The following is a 21,269-nucleotide window of genomic DNA, read 5'->3' on the forward strand; positions in this document are numbered from 1 at the left end:
AATTTATTTGTAAAACCTCTTTAAGGATGGGTGTAACTTTTCGTGACAAATTTAATAACAGTAATTAATCGATGATTGTCTACAGTGATGCTACAGTAACTATCCTTTAATCACGCGGTCAAAGACCTCATTAGATTCTTCAGAGTTCCTAGCGTAGAAGTTGGATGGTCAAAGTGATGAACAGTACCTTTCTAGGATCCTAGAATGGGCATCCAAACAGGGCCAATGAATCCAATGGAACAACCAATATGATCACATCACAGCGTGAACAAAAAAAAAAACCAGAAGCTTATACATTCAAATAATGTTACAATAAGATCATCAAACATGAAAAATCGCAAAAATAGGGAAACAACATATTAGACCGCCCGCGCTCTCGCTCATTCTCTCATGAAGCTTTCTTCGTCTTGGCAATGCTAAGTAGGTCACCAAAAAGCTTGTCTTCAGGCTTTGTCGGCCGCATAGGTTGCCCCGTGGAGGGTGCAGGGGAGGATGCCGTCTGGTAGGACGAGCTCATTCCCAGGTACGAGTTGTCCTGCACTGAGAGGCCATACATCCTCTGAGACAGGTCGTTCGCACCAGGGTACCCATACATTCCCGGCGTTCCCTGGTTGTAGTAGTGTGCAGCAGCCACCGCGGGATGCTGCATGTACCCCGCCAACCGGCCACCATACATGGGTTGCTGTTGAGGCATTGCTCCGTACTGTGCCCCTGGCATCTGTTGTGGGTACATCATGGCTGCCTGCGATCCGCCATACATTTGTGGAGGTTGCATGCCGGGGAATTGCATGCCTGGCATGGACGCTGGAGGTAGCAAACCAAATTGCTGGTTCCCGAAGCCTGGCTGCATCTGTGCTACGGCAGCTTGGCCAGGTTGCATCGCTTGAGGCAACGAGGCTCCTTGTTGGCTGTACATTGGCTGGGTTTGCGGGACTCCCATGTGGTTGATCTGTGGTTGCTGTGGCTGCTGCATGCTGCTGATCTGGCCTGCTGGCAGAGCAGGGATAGGTTGCATACCTCCGCCCAATTGGCCATTTGGCAATTCATTGCTTGCTGCTGACTGAGCTTCCCAAGGAGGTGGTGGAAGGGATCCACTTTGATCATCTACAAAATTTGGACACAATAGTCGTGTTTACAGACATTTCAAAGATGAATACAAAGTGGGGAGGAACAGATACGATACAGAAAAAAAAGGGGTAAAGGTCTGCATGACTTGCCATACCATAGCTCTGTGCTTGCTGTGGTGGGGGCGCCAAAGGACTGGCAACATGACCATTCCAACCAGAACTCATGTTATTAAACTGGGGTGCCTGGTCGTATGATGTCCCAGCATTCACAGCACCCCCGTTTGGATACAGCGGCGCCGCCTGCTGAGGCTGTTGTGACTGTAAAGGATGCTGTACTGGAGTATTGTATGGCTGTGATCCCGGAATAGTGGAGCTTGAACTGAGACCAAAGGGATCAGCTGGATGAGTGTTGCTGTTAGCAGTGTTATTTTGTGAAAACGCATCGACGATTGCTAGCGCATTTTGATTTGATGGAGTAGAGTCAGCAAGAGGATCAGTGACTGGAACAAGCGCAAGCGGATTTTCTGCTGTAGTAGGGGTATCGTCCCAGCTGAGAAGATCAATGCCAAGATCAGATTTTGGTGCAGAGGTTGCTGTGCCATTTGAAACTGGTGGCGCTGGAAGTGCTAATTGCTCAAAAGGAGATTGGTCACTTGTACTGTTAAAAGACAATGCAAAGAGAGGGTAGTAATTAGAGCAGTCACATGGAAAAACTAATAAAATAGGACAAAGTATGAAATTTTCCTATAATAAGTGGCATGATTAGTTCAGAACATAGAATGCCTAGCTATGAAGGTTACTGAATAAAAAATGAGCCAACAATAGTTAAACTTGCTTTCAGCATTTATGCACAAAATCAAACAGCACTTATAAACATTATGAAGAATTAAGAATTTGCAAAAGTGGTAGGAGCAAACCTTTGATTTGGCTCATTTTTAGAATCTTGGTTTGTGGGTTCCTCAATATCTATGAGTCCTTTTTCTTTCTCTTTGTCTTTGTTAGCGTCCTGGTTGGCAGAGTCCTCAGTATCAACAAGTGCTTGCAGAGACTTTGGTTTTTTCTCCACTCGGACTGCAATGCCTGCCGCTATTGCATCATGCTTCGCAAGAACACGCTGCAAATCATCATTCAGTGCAAGCCCCTGCGACATAAGTTCCTCATCCCTGCAGAATGTGGCAAGCAACATTCTAATATAAGGACAGCTGTTGTCTGGTTGGGCCAAGAAACCACTGATGGTTTTAGAAATGCCATTCACTGCCATAAGATATACTGCAAATTCATAGAAAAGTCCACTCACGTGGAAGTATTAACTAGCTGCACCACTCTCTGCTTGTAAGTGCGACATTGATCCACAAGCTCCACAATTACCTCCTGCCTTAGTCCCTGTGCATAGCATGTTAAAAATATAATCAATAAGCCTAACAGATCAAGAGGAGATTGATAGGAATATAGCTGGGGCATTATTGGTTGAGTATGGCATAAATATTGGAAGTAAACCATGTAATTGCATTTTTAATTAGAGATCAATGTTTTACTTTTATGTGGAATTTTCATTCATACCACCAGTTGAGGGACACTTTTCATCTATACCATATGGCTAGTCAATGCCATGTAGAGTCAGGTCCGACATGTTAACTGAGACAGGGTGGTGTTATAAGTAAAAAGAAAATACTCCTACTTATGTTTAGTCCAATCTAAATGGGTAAAACTGATTAGCTAAAGTACATGAGTGCCCAACATGCTCCTAGACATAAAACTGAAGGTAGCCATGCTAACAATTATTTTGCATGCTTCAGTACCAGCCCTTACCGCATTACATATACACTCTATGCTTCAGTATTTCAAGTGAGATCCAATAAATAAAAATGCAAATGTTCCATAGTATGGCATGTTAAGAAGAGAAGCAATAAATTATAATGACATGCTCCACCGTTGGTTGTAACTTTATATACATGAAAGAAGTCAATTTTCTGTGCGGCAAGCTTTGATAAAAAAGGAGGCATGCTAAGGGTACTCAGGTACCTCTCTGTTTCCTGGGTCTAAAGCATTCAGCATCTCTGCTAGCACATCCATGATACCACGAGCATTCTGAATCTCTGACATGCTGCAAATATAAGCATTCATTCAGTGTAAAATACAAATGCATTCAAAAGAACAGGATGTGTTATTCTCATGGAAATTTGTGTGCCATAGAAAATTTTCTGCTTTGCTCACGCTGTATCCCAAACTCACTAATTGTGTCATTGTGTCTATGAAACTGGAATGTGTATGTGCGCCAACTGCCGCCCAGCGGCCTTTATGTCTGCACCACTATGCAGTGGCACAGACACAAATAACAAGTTTGGCATATACACAAACATGCATATTCTCAAGAAGTCAAGATATCCGCTAGACACACTACTATAGGCGAAAAGACTAGTTATGGTGTCTTGCGATCAGATTATGCCAAGAAGATTATCTGGTTATACTGAAATAATATAATGATCTACTACTATTAACAATTTCTAGTTTTTTACATGAAAGATCATGCTATATGAGCACATGAAAAGTGAATGTAAGTCAAACAATAACAAGTAGATACTACAAAATTATGATAATAATAACGGACAGTTTGCTAGATTTCATTCAGCTTTACCTCAATTAAACCACAATCTCAGTAAAAAAAATATTTCGCAGAAGAACTTTACAAAAAACAGTTATCCAAATCTATTATGCATTTTGGAACCATTATTGTGTAGTAAGGGAGAATGATGAAACATATCAATTGCGAAGCTCTTTCAGTGAAGAGAATGAATAGAAAAAACATACCAATGCAGAAAATGAAAAGTAAAAGAACATACCTCAAAGCAGGAAAATCATTGGCAGCAGAAGATTCAGCTTCATCTTGTTGATCCGGACTACGCATATTCCTTGCTGCTTGAGACTGACCGTTAAACAATGGTGCAGGTTTCTCGGATCTCTTGGGAAATTCAGCTCCAGCTCGCTGCAAGACAAAAAATATAAGATCATAATCGTGTCAAATACACCACAGACCAATTGAGTCAAGTGCAAGTTTTGAACCGGTAAATCGAATCAGGGTTCAAAACATACCACCAACTCATGGTACGCCGCATAGTATTGCGGATATCTTGCACGTGGCCCCCCAAAAGCTTCCTGCCATGTATCTATTAGCACCAATACCTTCTCTTTGACACGAGGATCAGACTGTAACATGAAAAGAAAATGCTATCAGAAGTTGCGAATCATTAGAATAAATTATTGTAGTTTTTAGTGGATCATTAGAATAATTATTATAGTTTTACAAGCATGAAGCACACTGAACCTTCTTCTTCACTATCTTCACCATCTCATGCAATATATCTCTCTCTGCAACATGCATGTGGAGTATATCACCACAGTTCTTGATAACAGTTTCCAACAGCTGAAACAGAAAAATACTATCAGAAAGATAGTGATGATATTTTGCAACACATACTACAAAAGGTAGTCCTGCACCAGCTACATATCCTGGATCTCCACAAACCATAAATAAATAACGAGTTCTTGAACTCGAACCAATAAAAAGAATTGGGCGACGATCATTTATTGGTGGATTGAACAAGGAAATCAAAATCTACAAGTTAGAATTGAGTAAAATTAACAGGGTTCAAAGGCTAGAATAAATAGTGCAACCATGTTCAGCAAGATCTTAACTATGCTGATGGTGTTGCAGGATGCATGAGTATGATGATTATGTGAGAGTAACTGGGTAGCCATGAAACACAGGACAAAGACCGGAAATGTAAAGTGCAACATATAACTGAAAACAGAAGAAAAATGCAAATGTATAAGACAGCAGAGAACCAGGGGTTCGACTTTACGGAAGCAGCATATAGAAACAAAATATCTTTGAAATAACAATTACCAATAGCCCACTGCACCTTTGGAGTAAATGACAAGGTGAAGACAGACTTACGGTCAGTGCAAGGAGTTGGACTTTCGGATTTTTGTGCCCAATTCGTTTTTTTAGCGCCTTCACAACATCTTTTGATTGTCTGTTAGAAAAAAAAGGAGATGAAGCATCAATAACTACCTGGCATTGTGGTTCATTTCGACCAATTGGCAAAGGGATAACAACGAGTCAATTTCTCTACTTTAGAAAAAAGTATCATTGTATTTTGCCACTTGACCCAATCAGCAATGAAGAATGAAGCATCAAAGAGCAGTGACCGGCAATTCTCCAATTATCAATATAACGCCGACACAGGAGAAACTCGTCTAACCGTCCTTTGGGCTTTGGGGAGGGGGGGGGGGGGGGGGGAGGGGGTGGTGGGGTCAAATGGTAGTTGATATTCAGCGCTCTCAACCCATGATCCTAATAATTGAAGCATTCAGCAGTCTGGCTGGCATCATCACGCTCAAATTAGGCTGCCGCCATTCCCGGAATCAAGCTGTTTGACGACATAAAATCACATTTCATGACGAAACCAGGTCCGCGGGAAGACGGCCACCCCAACCCCAACGCCGGGAAGCTTACGCACCGAATCTGGCAGGGCAACACCGAATCCTCGGCCGCAAGGGGCGGAATCTGGGTGGGGATCGTGGGTCGGGGGAAGACAAGAGAGCGGGGGGTACCCGGGGTCGCGGTTGCAGATGTCGCAGATCTCCATGTTCTTGGCCCAGTCCGGGCCGATGAGCATGTCGCTGGTGGCCCGGTCCACCATGGAGCCCGCCATGGCGTGGGCGGCCCTGGCTCCGACGGTGGCGTCGGCGGGTGGCAGCGGCGGGCGCTGGCCGGGTCGGGGCCGGCGCGATGCCCTGGAGGCTGCCGGGAACCACCACCCTCCACCGCAGCAGAAGCAGGACCAGACCAGATTGGGCGCGTTCCTTTCGTGGGTCTTTTTTTTTACGCTGTTTGTGTTTTTTTTCTGCTCTGTTTTTCCTTTCTCCCTTGTGTTTCTGCTCTACGCGTGTGCCGGAGAAGGAATAAGAAAAGGAGAACGTGGTGTTCACTCTGTTCTGTTCCGTTGTTATGTTGTTCTGCTTCAGCACCAGCTAACAGTGTTTTTCTCACATCATTTCAACAGCAGGCTCCAGCTTCCAGCCAGCTAATAATATTTTTCTCTCACATCACTCCAGCAGCAACCTCCAACACTAGTACAGCGAACAGCTGGTTATATATATATATATATATATATGCCGGTGCCAGCGCTAGCTAGGCTGGCCAACCTAACAAATAAAATAAACAGCGTGCCTTTGCCGGCCGCGCGCCAAACCCAACAACCGCCCACGCAACGGCAACCCAAGCACGAGCGAAATGGACCCAGCCCATCACGGCCCACGCGGCCTGCACCGCGTCCGCAGCCCGCAAAAACCCCAAGCAAAGGAAAACCCAACGCTTGCTTCCCCATATCCTTCCGCCGCCGCCGCCCTCCCCGTCCCCGAACCCTAACCCCCACCATGGCGGCCGCCTACGACCGGGAGGACGGCCTGGCGCCGGCGCCCCCGCCGCACGCGGCCGACGCCTACGACCCCAACTACGTCCCGGACTCCGTCAAGACCTTCGTCGTGCACCTCTACCGCCACATCCGCGACAAGAACGTCTACGAGATCCACCAGATGTACGAGGGCGGCTTCCAGCGCCTCTCCGACCGCCTCTTCCGCGACGCGCCCTGGCCCTCGGCCGAGGCCGTCGCCCCCTACTGCGACGGCGACCACGTCTTCCTCCTCCTCTACAGGGAGCTCTGGTACCGCCACGCCCACGCGCGCCTCTCCCCGCTCACAGCCGCCCACCGCGCCGAGTCCTGGGCCAACTACTGCGACCTCTTCAGCGTCGTGCTCCACGGCGTCGTCAACATGCAGCTGCCCAACCAGTGGCTCTGGGACATGGTCGACGAGTTCGTCTACCAGTTCCAGAGCTTCTGCCAGTACCGCGCCAAGCTCAAGAACAAGACGGAGGACGAGCTGCACCAGCTCAAGCAGTTCGACAAGGTCACTCCTTCTCTACAATTCTGTTTGTTATAATACTTACTACTATATAAGTTCCCTTTCTTTCTTTCTTTCTTTTTTGCCCCTGACAATGATCCTGAAATGAAATGTGCAGGCGTGGAATGTCTATGGTGTCCTCAACTACCTCCAGGCGCTGGTCGAGAAGTCCATGATCACGCAGATCCTCGAGAGGGAGAAGGAGGGCCTCGAGCAGTTCACTGCCACCGATGGCTATGACTACGAGGGAGGGAGCAATGTGCTCAAGGTGCTCGGCTACTACAGCATGATTGGCCTGCTCAGGATACACTGCCTCCTCGGGGATTACCACACTGGCCTCAAGTGCCTCGCACCCATTGACCTCAACCAGCAAGGGGTCTACACCATTGTCATTGGGAGCCACATCTCCACCATATATCACTATGGGTTCGCGAACCTTATGATGCGCAGGTGCACAAATTCTGCTTGCCTCACCATTCTTGATCCATGGGTACTTGTAAACCTTAGTGCAGTGAGTTAGGCATATTACTAGCCATCCTTGGTACAAATGCTCAGAATCCTTGTTTGTTCATTTCGGTCTAACTTCAGATATATATACATTTTACAAATACAAATTGGTAGTTTTACTGAGGAATATCTGAGGGATAATTAGATAGGGCAATGCTAAATGCTTAATGGCCATAGCTACCAGGTAGGCAACTGGGCATTTGAATCACTTCATTTGAGCGGATCCAATATTTCAACACTCATTCTTGTATTGGGAAGCCAAAATCTGCATTCCTTTTTGCTGCTCTATGATGAAATTGTCCAAGTTTTGAGTTCTCTTAGCTGATATACAATGTTTGTTTCTTGATAAATCTAGGTATGTTGATGCCACACGTGAATTCAACAAAATTCTGCTATATATCCTCAAGTACAAGCAGTACCACCAGAAGTCTCCTCAGTATGATCAGATACTAAAGAAAAACGAGCAGATGTATGCATTGTTGGCAATTTGCCTGTCTTTGTGCCCACAGAACAAGCTTATAGATGAAAATGTTAGCACCCAGCTGAAAGAAAAGTATAATGACAAGATGACAAAGATGCAGAGGTATGATGATGAAGCATATGCTGCCTATGATGAACTATTCTCGTATGCTTGCCCCAAGTTCATTACTCCATCACCACCAGTTCTGGATCAGCCTCTTACAAACTATAACCAGGTACTGATTCTGGTCAAAATGGTATTGAATTCTTGCCTTGTGAGTATATTTTAGTTTTAGTGTGTTTCTGGTTCTTTGGCACAAATATACAGATATACTTTAGCTGCATGGCCAACTTGAGTTGTTACATCATTTAAGTTTTCTTGAATGAGATGCAAGCTCTTGGACCACTTTTACTGTTATTATTATACTACTTTAACACTATTACTACCTAGTCTTTTCTATGCTCTGACCTGGTATTGTCAGGTTTCATCTAACCTGATGGCACTAATAGACTTTGTTGTCTTCGACAGGATGCATATCGTCTTCAGTTGAAGCTATTCCTCTATGAAGTAAAGCAGCAGCAGTTGCTTTCTGGGATAAGGAGTTATCTGAAACTATATTCAACAATAACCATTGGTAAACTTGCCCAATACATGGAAGTGGATGAGGCAACACTAAGGTCTCTATGATCAGTAATTTACACTTTTGTTTACTGATTCTTTTAGTTTACTGATTCTTTTTTGTGATTTGTGATTGATAAATTAGCTCAAATGTTTGGACAGGTCAATCCTGATGACATACAAGCACAAAATGCATGCAGTTGACAGCGATGGAAAGATAGTATCCAGTGCAGACTTTGATTTCTATATTGTTGAGGTAATGCTTTATAATGTTTGCTTTTGCCCATGCCACTTGCTTATGTACTTCGTGTACCACTGTTAATTTGTGGATGTTTTGTCTTCAGAGTTCTAAGTTCTAACCTTGGTGTGGTACTAAATCGTTTTCCTTTTTGTGATCATATCTGCACCATGTGGCTAATTATTTGTGCTGGTACATTTAGCTGCTGCGAGCTTTTCCCATGGGGATGTACTTGAATGTGACCTTTTGTGATTAACTTATTTGTGTGCAATCTTGTAACCTCATTTGTCTGCGCCAAATAAAAGTGCAAACCTCGTGTTGGCTTATGTACAGCACATAATACTATACAAATTTGTATGACTAATTACTTCTACACTGTTTTCATGGTGCAGGATGTTATTCATGTTGTGGAGTCCAAACCTACAAAGAGTCACGGTGATTACTTTTTTAGACAAATTTTGAAGGTATTCGCCCATCCCATTTTGTCAAATTTATCCTCTAACAGACCTACCCTATGTTCTCATTTTTTGAATGTTTTATTTTGTTGCTGACAAATGATCTGATTTCTCTGTCCACAGTTTGAGGAAATGATTGGTGAACTGGAGAAAGTACAGTTTGACTGAGCCTGGTAGTGATCATGGAGGGAAATGCCATTGCTTCCGTTTTGCTAATATAGGAAAAGGCGTTTATGATGGCTGGTATTAGCAAGTTATGTTTGTGCCCTTTTGTACTCCATGTGACTTAATTGAGACCTGGTCATTTTGTACCTTTTTTTTTTGCTGAAATCTACTTTGCATCTCGTCCAGGCTCTATTAGTTGAATTGTGATACTATGGGTACTATTAGTTGAATTGTGATACTATGGGTATTCCATGGCCTGGATGTGCCAACTTGCAAGAATGATCTCGTTGTTGATTACTTTGTTAGTGAGAAGCTATAGACCCCCTAGCATGGACTAAACGTCCAGGACTCCAAGTTCAATGTGTTTGGCCTGCTTCTGTGTGCCAAATAGGCCCTGTGCTGCAATCCTGACCTGGTATCAATGCGCTACATGTCAGATTCTGAACTTCTGATGGTATACAACCTGGCCGGTGCATAAAAAGGGTTCTGTTTGATCGTTGTGGTTCTGTTGGATAAACTTTGGTGCTGTTATACACAAATAAAAAATTGCAGCCAAATCAGTATTGCTCATGATGTCATGATGCCATATGAAACTTTGATATTTTTTCATTACAAAGTACAAAATCCTCCGAAACACAGGTGCACTCTTGAATACAGGTCAGTTCAGAATATGCAATTCATGATATGAAGGTACATGGAAATATTTGTGACCTCCCGGTATACAAAACAAAGTTAAATGACTGAATGTAATGGGTGGGGCGGGAGTTCGGGGATTTTCTTAATCTGCGTGAGGAGGTCATCTTCTTCCTATAACCCAATGCCGTGGGGGTGGTCTTACCCCCACAAGTCAATTTTTTTTAAATAGATCGATTCGCAAAAACACATGCACACGGATGGAGGATACCAGATCAGCACTGACTGGTTCTGTGGTTCAGGACAGGTTGGCATGTGTGATGGATTGAAGTGCCAAGAAACGACTCCAATGTAAATTACCACTATTAACCAATAGTAAATTAAAATTGAATGATACATAAGTTAACAGTCCACTGGTACTGCCGCCTTTGGGAAGCTAGTTTCTAGGCTGAGACTGTACGCTGAAATAACGGTAACAACTGACAATACACAGTAACGAATGAGAACAATGGGCTCTAGGAACATGCATGTACATACGGCTATATATTATTTGGACATATCTGGTGTATCTCTCACAAGTCTACCTATCGAAAACATCTCATGTTTGGGGAGGAAAGAATCGGTGAGCTAACGGATTTTCCGAGACAGCTGCCAAGTCTCTTATCTGCTGCCTTTGCAGGTGTGGAATATTCGTCAAAATCCAGGACTCGTGCCTCGGCCTGCAATATTAACTGGAATTAGAATGTTTGATCTTTAAAGATAAAGGAATATCATAATGATAGTTGCTCCCACACTATGACTTGAAATTACTATATATGGTTGTGATGGGATAATTCAGACAAATAGCTATGCACATTAATTTATGGGGAACCAATATTATATCATATTGATGGGTGATAGCTGCAATCACAGCACCCATACTAGTGATAGTTATGCAAAGAATTACTGAAAATGGCAACGAGCTAAGCTATAGTTTCCTAGAGAGAGTCTTTCATGATAGTCAATTTACTATTAAGCCGTTGATGATTACGCACCATGATTTTGGTCTGTGATTGTCTTGTCCCTGGCTCCTTGTCATCTCTATTCTCCTTGTTTTCTTTGTCAGAGATTCTGCTGCCGCTTGCTAGCACCTCACAGGCCTCCACTGCAGCAGCAGCACTTCGCTTACTTATCTGTTTCACTAATCCTAATGCATCATAAGTTCTGTCTGCTGGACTGACAAAACCCTGGGCACAAATAAATATGTTAACCAAAACAAACAAACAGAACAAGCAGTATTCACTATTTGCAAGTGCTGACAGCGTGAGTAATTAATCACAAAAGACACTTCTCTTGCACAATTCAAAGTAATAAACATGGTAACTCTTAAGAATTACTTCAAGGCTGAACTTTAGAGATACAGATCAAATCCCACTATCAAATCAAGCCCTTAGAATCAGTAACATGGTCCACCAGATTATACGATGATTGCAAAAAGTTCGTCTATTTATGACACAAAATGCCTGTACGACAATAAAAGTAAAGAAACTAAGAATGAATTTACCTGAAAGTGCATGTGCATATCTATATACCAAGGAGACTTCCATGCAGAAGGAGATTCCAGTCCTCTTTTCACACCTGGGGTATCAGCCAATCTAGCAAAAGCAGCAATTCAGAATAAAATTTGACAATAAGAAACAAATGGCCAAAAGGCAGTGTTCTTCAGACTTCAATGGTAGTGCATCTCTATATCTGTACTGTCCTAATGAAGTTTTCACTAGAAACAAATGACTTATGAAGAAAAAAAACAGAACGCCAGAAGGCAGTGTTCTTCAATATTTGAAATAATTCCGTTACATCGGTCAGTAGCTAAATGACTCATGATAACTTTTGACAGTTATGAAAGCTATCACGGAGTCTTCTGATTTCCTAAATAGAATTGACACCATTTTTCTCCACTAATGGACAAAACTAAACATAATCAATTTTTAATCTTTTCCGTGACCCATTTTCTTATTTAAGGGGCACTTAGCAACTCTACAAAGTATGCAAGTAATAATTCATCAAATTGACGCTTTCTAGGCTTCTAGCAAGCGAAGGAGGGAATCATCATTCACTAATTGCTAACTGTTGTGAAGCCTGCTACAACTTAGTTTTCACATACTCTGAAGCCTGAACTGATTAACTAACAAAAGAAACAGATAATTAAACAAGTGAAACTAGTGGGGCAGCTTACAAGTTCACATATTCATAATCCGCATTGATGCATGGTGATGATTTCTCAACAACTAGTGCTGCAGGCTTTGGTTTTGAACTAACTGCTTCCTTGCAGGATGACAAAGATTCAGGATCAGCAGCAATGATGTCATTGCAGTTGTGCTCAACAAGAATACCGACAGGTTGCTGCATTAAACAATATCAGTAAGAAGAAAATCAAGTGCAAAAGTTATTTAGCTAGTTGGCATGCCATCAACATTCATTTCTGAAGGCCCCATTGCAGTTTGAACTCAGACATTATATGGCTGCTACATTTTTCTTCTAAAGGAGTATGGTGCTACCAACTGGCTAGGTACCATCAAAGAATTTGTTTAAATGTACTTACTAAATTGTCTGGCAGATCAGTGTTAGGATTGGCGACATTTAATGAGGAACATTTTTGCCCTCCTTGTTTGTTTCCTCCATTTTGTGCATCTCTGACCTGTTCAGGTGCTCCATTGAAATTTTCCCTGTTACCATCAGAGAACTCAAGTTTCTCATCTAGATGTTTAAAAGAAGAATGTTGTTCAGCACACGCAACTGATTCAGGAGAAGTTGCTTCATCTTTGGTTGCATTCATGGAACATGTGGCTGCGATCATGTAGGAGATGTCTGTCATCTCCTTTGCTATCCCAGATTTCTTCTCAATTCTTTTATCTGGAGTAGGAGATAATAGACCTCTCTGTCTTTTCTTCATTATTGATGGTGTGCATGGGAAGCTTTCGGCAGCACTCTTTAGCACACCTGGGCTTTCATCATGTGTTGGGGATCCCCATAATCTTAAAGGAGTGGGGACATTCATGGTTGACCTCATCCACTGCCGAATCCCAAGGGGACTAAATTCTTGCATATCAGCAGAAGTTACAAGATCGCAACTGATAAATGGGACATCCAAACCTGGGAACCGAGGAGGTTCATAAAATAGGGCTCCCCCACCCTTCTTTTCATCTGGCACAATATCCATGTCTTTCGGTAACTGTTCTTTCGCTGTACTGGCCACAGGTTCTTCGGCATCTGTCGACTGTTGGCTCCTGCAGTTTGTAATGCTCTCAGATATTGTGAAAGCCCCAGGTCTGTCATCGCTGCTCCCAGGTTTAGCAGATTGCTCAACATCACAAAAAGAACTGTTGGAGCATGTGATCATATCTGCTTCAGAATCTGGCATTTCTACTGGCTCAGATCTATTTTTGGGTGCATCAGATAAACTATCTAAACATATAAAAGAGGGAGATACTGTCGGCAGTGAATTTTGTTCGTACACAGTTTCCATCACACTGGACGGATTTGATGAGTGTAATGGGTACGGCTGTGCCAAAAGGTTGGTGTCCATTTCAGAAGTATCTGGCAGTTGATTTAGTCCTGAAGAAGAATCACCATCAATTGTGTCTCCTGAAATTAATGTTTGCAAGGACACATCTCTCCAAAGTTCAGATTTCAGACTATCAGCATCAGAGTTTAAATGTAGTTTCTGCTCAGCATCAGAAACAGTTGATAGCACAGAAACAGGCATTTCCTCCGCAACACCATATGGTACCATGGACTTTTCTTGATTTGATGTGCTACAAAGAGTTTGGTCATCTGCAAACACAGAATTACCTGACCCTTCATTTACATCCATCTGCAGGTCCATTCTTTGAGAAAATGACGAAGAAAGATGGTGATGCCCATCAGGCAAAGCAGATCCTACAGCCTCTACGGAAGTATAGCATGCCCCTTGACACATGGAAGAGTGAGAGTCGTGTGCTTCTCCCTTGTTGTCATCTACATTTACTTGTAATTCACAGCTCAAGGCTACATTAGTGTTATGAGCATTGCAACCACTATCTCCAATGTTCTGCAGGTTCATAGCAGATAAAGAGTTGCATTGTGCAGGGCATTCAATCACAGGGAGGCACGGGACTTGTGAAAGCAAGCCAGAAGATATGTACGAATCAACTTTTTTCTTCACTGAACTGTTCCAGTGATTTTTTATCGCATTATCCGTCCTGTAGGGGAAATAGAAATTACTGATTCAATGATTTTGGTAGTCTAGAATAGTTCATTTCCTAACAATGAGAGTTATTATGCAATAGTAACATATAGGTCAATTACATTTGGTTGTAAACAGTGAGTGGACACTTGTGTTATCAAAATGGCGGGAAAGCATAAACAGATCATCGTGTGTCCTCTTTGCTTACAGTAAAAGTTCACATTCTTTACTTGATCATAATATGCATGCTATTTATCAGAGATAAAACAGCTCCTTGGCTGATATTAAGGAAAACATATAGTTACCTTCCAGGTAAAAACTTCGTCAATTCAGCCCATTTATTTCCATACATTCGATGAGCGTGAATAAGAGTAATCTCCTCCTCCTGCGTCCATGCCTCCTTGTTTATGGCTGGGTTAAGATGATTGTGCCACCTGAATCATACAAGGTAGTCAACTACAGTTGTCAGAATCAATTAAGGTATTCAGATACATATTTAGAATACTAAAATCGAGTGAGTTTACAAAGGCATATTGTATAATGCCTAGATCTCAGGTAGCTAACAAGACATGCTAGCAATATCAAAAGCTGATTATATTGCTAATTAAGACTGCACTTTTAGTCTTTTACACACATTTGAATGCTAATATTTAGTAATGCTACTACTGCAGCGCTGTTACTGGCTTTGCAAAAGTTGATAGAAAAAATGCTAGCACCAATACTTCTGTGCAAAAGCAAAACTCCATGAGCTAACATTTGCAGTTCATTTATTTAACATGAAGTTTTATACTATGGTTGCAAAGGGGAAATAGTTTACTTAGATGCAAGCTTGATGAAACATGAAGTAAACAAGAAACTTCTTGTGACATACCGTTCCCGGCATTGCTTTCCTATGCGCCCAGGCAAAGCTTGAGCAATGGTCGACCATTTCTTTGGCCCATATTTGTTTACCATCTGAACTATGATTTCATCTTCCTATAAACAGAAATACAACAGATTAATGTTCATAGATCGTGTTGAGACAGTGATCATGAGATACCAAATGAACAACAACAAATTCCCTTTTGTCCCAAGAAAGTTGGGTCATCTATTGCTTCATCAATAGTAATAGAAATAAAGCCAAAGTAAAAGAAATCAAACAGGGTGCTTACTTCTTTCGACCATGGCCCTTTGACCAATTCAGGATTTAGAACCTTTTGCCACCTGTGCAAACATTGTACATCGGTTCTGTCTGGAAAACATTCCGCTGGAAAAGTAGAAGGCATTTTGTCAGGCTAGGACTTAGGACAAGAGGCAGCAAGGGGTTCTTGTTTACAGGAACAGAAGAACGAATGGTGGAGAGCATAAGTTAATGAAGCAAGGCAATGCTCTCTTTTGCATGAACATATAGGAGTAAGATTTGAAGAATTCACAGCTTGGTACATGTCACCCATTGCACTAGATAATAGGATAAACCTAGTGACATATCACAGTGTTGAGAATCATTGGAGAACAGTCAGATTGAAATGCATCAAATCTCCTAAATAACTACAATGCAACTACCAAACCGTTCCTGTGACAAGCATTATCCGCAATGTTCCCTAATGATAAAGCACGTTTTGTAACCATAAAGCAAACATAAACAGAAGAACAGGAAAGTTAAAAGGAAATTAAAATCATGGTAGAAAATGCAGTTCTACAGAAAGATCAAAGCATCACACAGATACACATGGATATTGTAGGATGGCCAGATTGCTGACAACTAGTGCCCGTCTAATCAAAAAATTGTCTGATTCTAACCCCGCTGCCCACACTTTGGCTTATTGTTTCTCTAAAGAGCTAAAGTGATAGAAGGTCAATAGTGCAAATGAAGAAACAACATTACATGACAGATTTTCTACAAAATCGAGTTGAGCAAATTTAATACTTTGTCTTGTGCCTATAGCATGATCCATAGAATGTACCTATTTTTTTCCAGTTTTTTCCTTGGTATGTCTGAACTGCACGGGACAATATAGCATCCTACATTTTAATAGCAAGCACACATAATATTAGACATTCAAAAAATTAACCAAGAAAAAAATTGTACATGCAGCAATTGAGGGTTGTATGGCATACCTCTTCAGGTGTCCAATTTCCTTTGGTGGAACGCCGAGTCGGACCAGTGGTCCTCCTAAAGATACAGGGGCAGATAGCCACAAGGAAATTCAGTACAACATACTGTTCATGCTTATATGAAAAAGTTACCGAGTCTTTTACCCGTTGAGTGACCGTTGCCTCTGTGGCTCATGGCTGTTTTCCCCTTCGCGAGAAGCTGGCGGAAGTCCAGGATCCTCTCCACCCTTCTTTGCAACTTTTGCTTTGTCACTTGCCATGATTACTGTAAGAACATTGCATTTAGAATGAAATAACTATATTATCAAATAATCTCTAGGAAGGAAAGAACAGTCCGAAGCAAAATCACCTCAAGCATCATGAACCTAATCCATCATTTCAACAACACAAAACCCACCCACAACCTTCTCAATAGCATTGCAACCACTATCTCCGTGCAACCGTGGCCAAAGATGATGATGACCACGGGCTGATGAATCCCCTACCTCCCCAAGAGCATTACAACCACTAATCAGACGCGCAACCTTGACCTTGATAATCCAGAGGCACGTCGCCTCAAGACCCTTATCTCTCACTTCAACAACCTACCAATCCCTTTCCTTGAAGCATGCTGCCTTCACCAACCATGCCGGCCACTCGCTGATACACGGTGGCTTGCTGATGGCTCCAAGCCAGCACTGAGATACTAAGGCAAAACGTGCTTGATTCAGATTCCGCCCAAATCTCAACCAAGCGCGACTCCGGAAAAAGGAACCTCCGAGTTCTCCGAGCTCTAAGCCACGAGATCTCGCCTGTCCGTCCAATCCACCTCCACTACCCATATCTCATACTTCAAAAAAAGATCGCAACAAGAAAAGACTCACTTCTCATCACCGGATTCCCCCAGAATACACAACAAAATAAGCGAGATCCCACGAGTCCGCAATCGTAGGATGAATTCGCGACTGCCCCCGAGCAGAAAAGTCCCTAGTTTCCCCTAAACCATCCACCGAATTCATCCTGGCAAAATCGAAATCGCTGGGAGATCCCATCTCACCGAGTCACCGTGCCTCCGTGACCGACGCGAGCAGCGAGCACCTCCGGCGACTGATCGAGCCGCGCCGCATCCAATCCCGCGCCCGCGCGCGGCAACTCGGCCGCTCCAACCCCGCCGCGAGAGCGCCGACGGAGAGGGGGAGATGCCGACGCCTTCGTCTCACGTCCGCCTCGGAGGTTTCAAATTTGGGGAGGATGCTTCGAAATCAAACCCTACGGCCGCTTGACATGTTGGGTGGGTCTCAAGTCAGTGTCGGGGAAGCAGGGGATGGGGTGGCAGATGGACGGCGGGAGATAGTTACCGGCGGAAGGGGCCGCATCGTGGCCGTCCGTGCCGCTGACTCGCGTGCCGCGTCGGCAATATTTGAATGCCAACGGGTGGGATACCGGCTGGGACGGGTGGGGTGGGCGCGTGGCAACTGGCAAGCGTCAATTTAACGGGCGTTACCGGTTATTTTGGTTTTTGGAATCTGGAAACGGGACAGAGAGCAAGAGACGGGATTTATCTATACTATATCTATACTATAAAAGATGAAAAAATTGGATACAATTTTCACCACAATTAACTTATCTATCCCCTCACAAAATACCTCCTGATGGCTCACATGTAAGACAAAATAGTTTGACAGGAGTTGGCAGACCGAAAAAACTGAAGGATACGTAATGATTCCGCCCAAGTTTTTTTGACACCGCGCCGTTCTTTACCGGCACTCCGTACCCGCCCGCCCATTCGTTCTGCTGGATGGAAAAAATCAACAACAAATCAGCCATTGGGCGGCTTCAGCTTTCCGTTCCGTATTTGCCGTCGCTACCCCTCTGCCGCTCCCACGTGACCGCGCCTCCCTCCTCGCGGCACCTGCCTCCCCCTCGCGACACCGCCTCCCCGCCGCGACCCCGGCCTCGACGGCGTGCTGCAGGTTCTTGCGAGCCCCCCGAGCGCCATCCTCCGCCGCCCCTGCCTCTGAGGAGGTTCTCCTTCCGGCCAGCCCCTTCGCAGGGCCCCGTACCTGGCGGCTTCTTCACGGAGGAGGCCGGCACCAGCAGCGGCTGCGGCACGCAGTGCAGCCGGTGGTGCAGGCGGCGCAAGGAGACGGTGCAGGGAGATGGTCCCATCCACCCGTGCAAGGAGGGGGCCGCAGCTTGTAGAGGATGGGCACACATCGAGCTGGAGCAAGGGAGGCTCACCGCCATCCACCTGTGCACAGCCCTTGCGATCCTCCGATCACCACTTCCCCGCCCAGGCTGTAACATCCCAAAAATTTACCAAATCAAATCACACGCTAAAAAAATAATTTTCAAAATTCTATTCGTCGTTGAGCTCAATCCTTCATGTCCAAGCCCTATTTCCCCGAAACCTTTTCCTGACCCGACGCCCGAATCCGACCGCTGTCCCGTCTCCCTTTTTCTCCTCGCTTCGCGTGCGTCGTCCGACCGGACATCGCAGCACGCGTGCCCGACACCGCCGCAGTCGTCGCCGAAATCTCCGCCATCTCTCTCTCTTTCTCTCCCTCCTTTTCTTTCTTTTTTTCTTTTTCCATTTCCTTTTTCCCTTTCCCTTTTCTTTTTTCCTCCTTCTCTCTCTCCTTCCTCCCTCTCCTCTGTCGCGCACCCCCCGAGCGCCGCTCAGCCCGCGCCGCCCCTCCTCCACGCGCGCACGCCCCTGGCCCCTGCTCGGCTGGCCCGACGCTGCAGCACACGCCGTACCCCCTCGCCACCGCGACGCGCGCCCCGCTCGTGCGCACGCGCACCGTGTGGCCGCACCGCTCGCCGCGCCGCTCGCCACGGCGCCCGCTCCTGACGGCCTGCCCTGCCCGCCTGCCCACGCGCCCCCGAGTCTCGCCGGATCGTCACCGCCTTCCTGTGCCGCCTCGCCGATCGCGCCGCCGCAGAGTACAGAGCCGCCACCTTGCCGCTCAAGCCGCTCGGCGACAAGCACAGCGCCCGCCCCCCTCCCACGTGTCTACAGTGCTCGGCACGCCGCTCGCCGCTGCTCGAGTGGTCTTGTCATCCCTATGCCGCCACGAATCACACCGCCACGGCACCAATCGCCATTAAAACTCGGCGCAGAGCATGCCCCGCCGGCCACCACCGCGGCCCCCCTCGCCCGGCCTATAAATAGAGCTCCCCGCGGAGCCCTCGGCCACCTCGACCTCGCCAACCCCCGCGCGCTCCCTCTCCCCAGCTGCAGCGCCGCCGCCACAGCCACTAGGGCCGCCCGCCGCCCGCTCCCGTCGTCCCGCCTCCTCGCGTTGCCCCGGCCCAAGGTGAGGCCGGGAATCAGTTCCCAGCAGCTCCCTCTCCCTTTTTCCCCTAGGTACGACCGCCGCCTTGCCCCCAGTGCCGCCGGCGCCCTCCCCTGCCTTTCCTCTGTCACTGGTGTAGCGAAAATGGCCTCTCATGCTATATTTCAATATAATGTTTTGGTGATTGATATAGACAACACAACACTTGGACTAATATGATTGTTAAGATGATCATTCTCAGGCTTTTAGGTTCAAGTGATGACAAAGAGAAGATAGGCGTAGCTAGGCCCGAAGGGCCGCCCCTATGGCGCCCTGAAACCTCTTCGGTCCAAAGGACAAGAATTAAAGAGACTGTGAAGAAAACCAAGTCAAAAAAATCAAGACAGAGATACTTTAGTATCACCGGTTGAACCGACGCTGAGAAAATCACATACGTCGGTGCATTGACTTGGAGCACACTAGGAAGTTTAGTATCACCGGTTGAACCGACGTTAGAAAAGTTGAGAACGTTGGTGCAATGAACCCAGAAGCTGAGGCAAGGTCTATACACCGGATGAACCGACGATTGGGTCTTGATGAACGTCGGTGCAGTTGTCCAGAGAGTTTGTTTTTCAGAGTTCACAGGACAACTACACTCACCGGTTAAACCGACGCAGCATCGGTTGATTGCCTGTTCATGTAACGGCTAGTTTTTGAGGCGGGCAGTTTAGTATCACCGATTGAACCGATGATGGCTATTGGAGGTACGTCGGATTAACCGGCGTTAAGTATTTCTTCTGGCAGCTTTTCTCCAACGGCTATATTTGCTTGTGCTGCCTATATATACCCCCAAGGCCGAGTCATTTGTGTGTGCTGGAGTTGCTGAAAGCTTACTACACTTGAAGAACACCTCCAACCACCATAGAGCGTCATTGTACATCATATAGGCTTAAGCACACTTGTGAGAGTGTTTAGTGCTTGTTTAGCCTTAGTTCTTGAGAGAACTAGCTTGAGTGAAAGTCTTGCTGTGGCAAGCATCTTGTGTACTCGTCGTGTGACCCTCCGACTTGGTGTGGAGAGGCAACGACACTTTGTGCGGGGAAGGAGACCCCTCTTGGTGAGAAGCTCCGATAGTGAAGACGGTGCCGTTGGTGACGCTTCGAGAGAGACGGTGACGGTGGCCTTGTCTTGGTGACTTGGGGTCACTTAGCATTTGCTTGCCGGGAGCCTTGGTGGCGAACGCAAGACGGTGATCAAGCGAAGAGACTCGGCATCACACTTGTTCGTGTTGAACAAGTGGCCGTGGACGTAGGAAGGGACTTGGTGTCCTAACCGAACCACGTTAAATCGTGTATCTTGGTGTCTTCACGGGAGTTTGCATATTCTCTCCCTTACCTCTTTACTTACCGTATTACATTTCCGCATTTACTCTATCTTGCGTGCCTTTACTTTCCTGGTTAGTTTGATTAGGATTGGCTATAGGTTGCAAATCTTTTAGGGGTAAGTAGAGAGTATCATAGATAAACCTTAGTCATAACTAGCATGTGTAGGACGTGTTAGGTTTATCTTATGCAAATAGATTAAGCCCTAGGATATAAAGCGATTAG

At 45.1% G+C, this 21,269-nt stretch overlaps 3 protein-coding genes across 4 annotated transcripts; 1 reads left to right on the plus strand and 2 right to left on the minus strand.

Annotated features, from left to right (window-relative positions):
- Window positions 1-206: 206 nt before the first annotated feature.
- On the minus strand, window positions 207-5,938 carry LOC120676300 (TOM1-like protein 9). The gene is made up of 10 exons (XM_039957534.1): window positions 5,682-5,938; window positions 5,023-5,101; window positions 4,390-4,488; window positions 4,158-4,271; window positions 3,908-4,050; window positions 3,090-3,171; window positions 2,365-2,450; window positions 1,985-2,230; window positions 1,223-1,725; window positions 207-1,104 (listed from the first exon to the last, which is right to left on the minus strand). The coding sequence occupies exons 1-10, from the start codon at window positions 5,780-5,782 to the stop codon at window positions 389-391; spliced, it is 2,169 nt and encodes a 722-aa protein (XP_039813468.1). The 5' UTR covers window positions 5,783-5,938; the 3' UTR covers window positions 207-388.
- Window positions 5,939-6,449: 511 nt separating this feature from the next.
- On the plus strand, window positions 6,450-9,826 carry LOC120676301 (eukaryotic translation initiation factor 3 subunit L-like). Its single transcript, XM_039957536.1, has 7 exons — window positions 6,450-7,037; window positions 7,150-7,481; window positions 7,894-8,233; window positions 8,527-8,675; window positions 8,779-8,872; window positions 9,247-9,318; window positions 9,433-9,826. The coding sequence occupies exons 1-7, from the start codon at window positions 6,507-6,509 to the stop codon at window positions 9,475-9,477; spliced, it is 1,563 nt and encodes a 520-aa protein (XP_039813470.1). The 5' UTR covers window positions 6,450-6,506; the 3' UTR covers window positions 9,478-9,826.
- Window positions 9,827-10,455: 629 nt separating this feature from the next.
- LOC120675656 (transcription factor MYB3R-1-like) lies at window positions 10,456-17,680 on the minus strand. Of its 2 annotated transcripts, none has more exons than XM_039956859.1 (12): window positions 17,442-17,680; window positions 16,550-16,670; window positions 16,409-16,463; window positions 16,255-16,312; window positions 15,463-15,557; window positions 15,183-15,286; window positions 14,617-14,745; window positions 12,689-14,327; window positions 12,323-12,489; window positions 11,651-11,741; window positions 11,142-11,333; window positions 10,456-10,826 (listed from the first exon to the last, which is right to left on the minus strand). In XM_039956859.1, exons 2-12 carry the CDS (start codon window positions 16,663-16,665, stop codon window positions 10,692-10,694), a joined length of 2,781 nt encoding a protein of 926 aa, XP_039812793.1. In that variant the 5' UTR covers window positions 16,666-16,670; window positions 17,442-17,680; the 3' UTR covers window positions 10,456-10,691. The 2 variants fall into 2 exon arrangements, with proteins under 2 accessions (XP_039812793.1, XP_039812794.1); XM_039956860.1 differs by lacking the exon at window positions 17,442-17,680 and adding an exon at window positions 16,755-17,388.
- Between the last annotated feature and the right edge of the window lie 3,589 nt (window positions 17,681-21,269).

Source organism: Panicum virgatum, chromosome 5N, assembly GCF_016808335.1.
Source record: "Panicum virgatum strain AP13 chromosome 5N, P.virgatum_v5, whole genome shotgun sequence".
Taxonomy (NCBI): Eukaryota; Viridiplantae; Streptophyta; class Magnoliopsida; order Poales; family Poaceae; genus Panicum; species Panicum virgatum.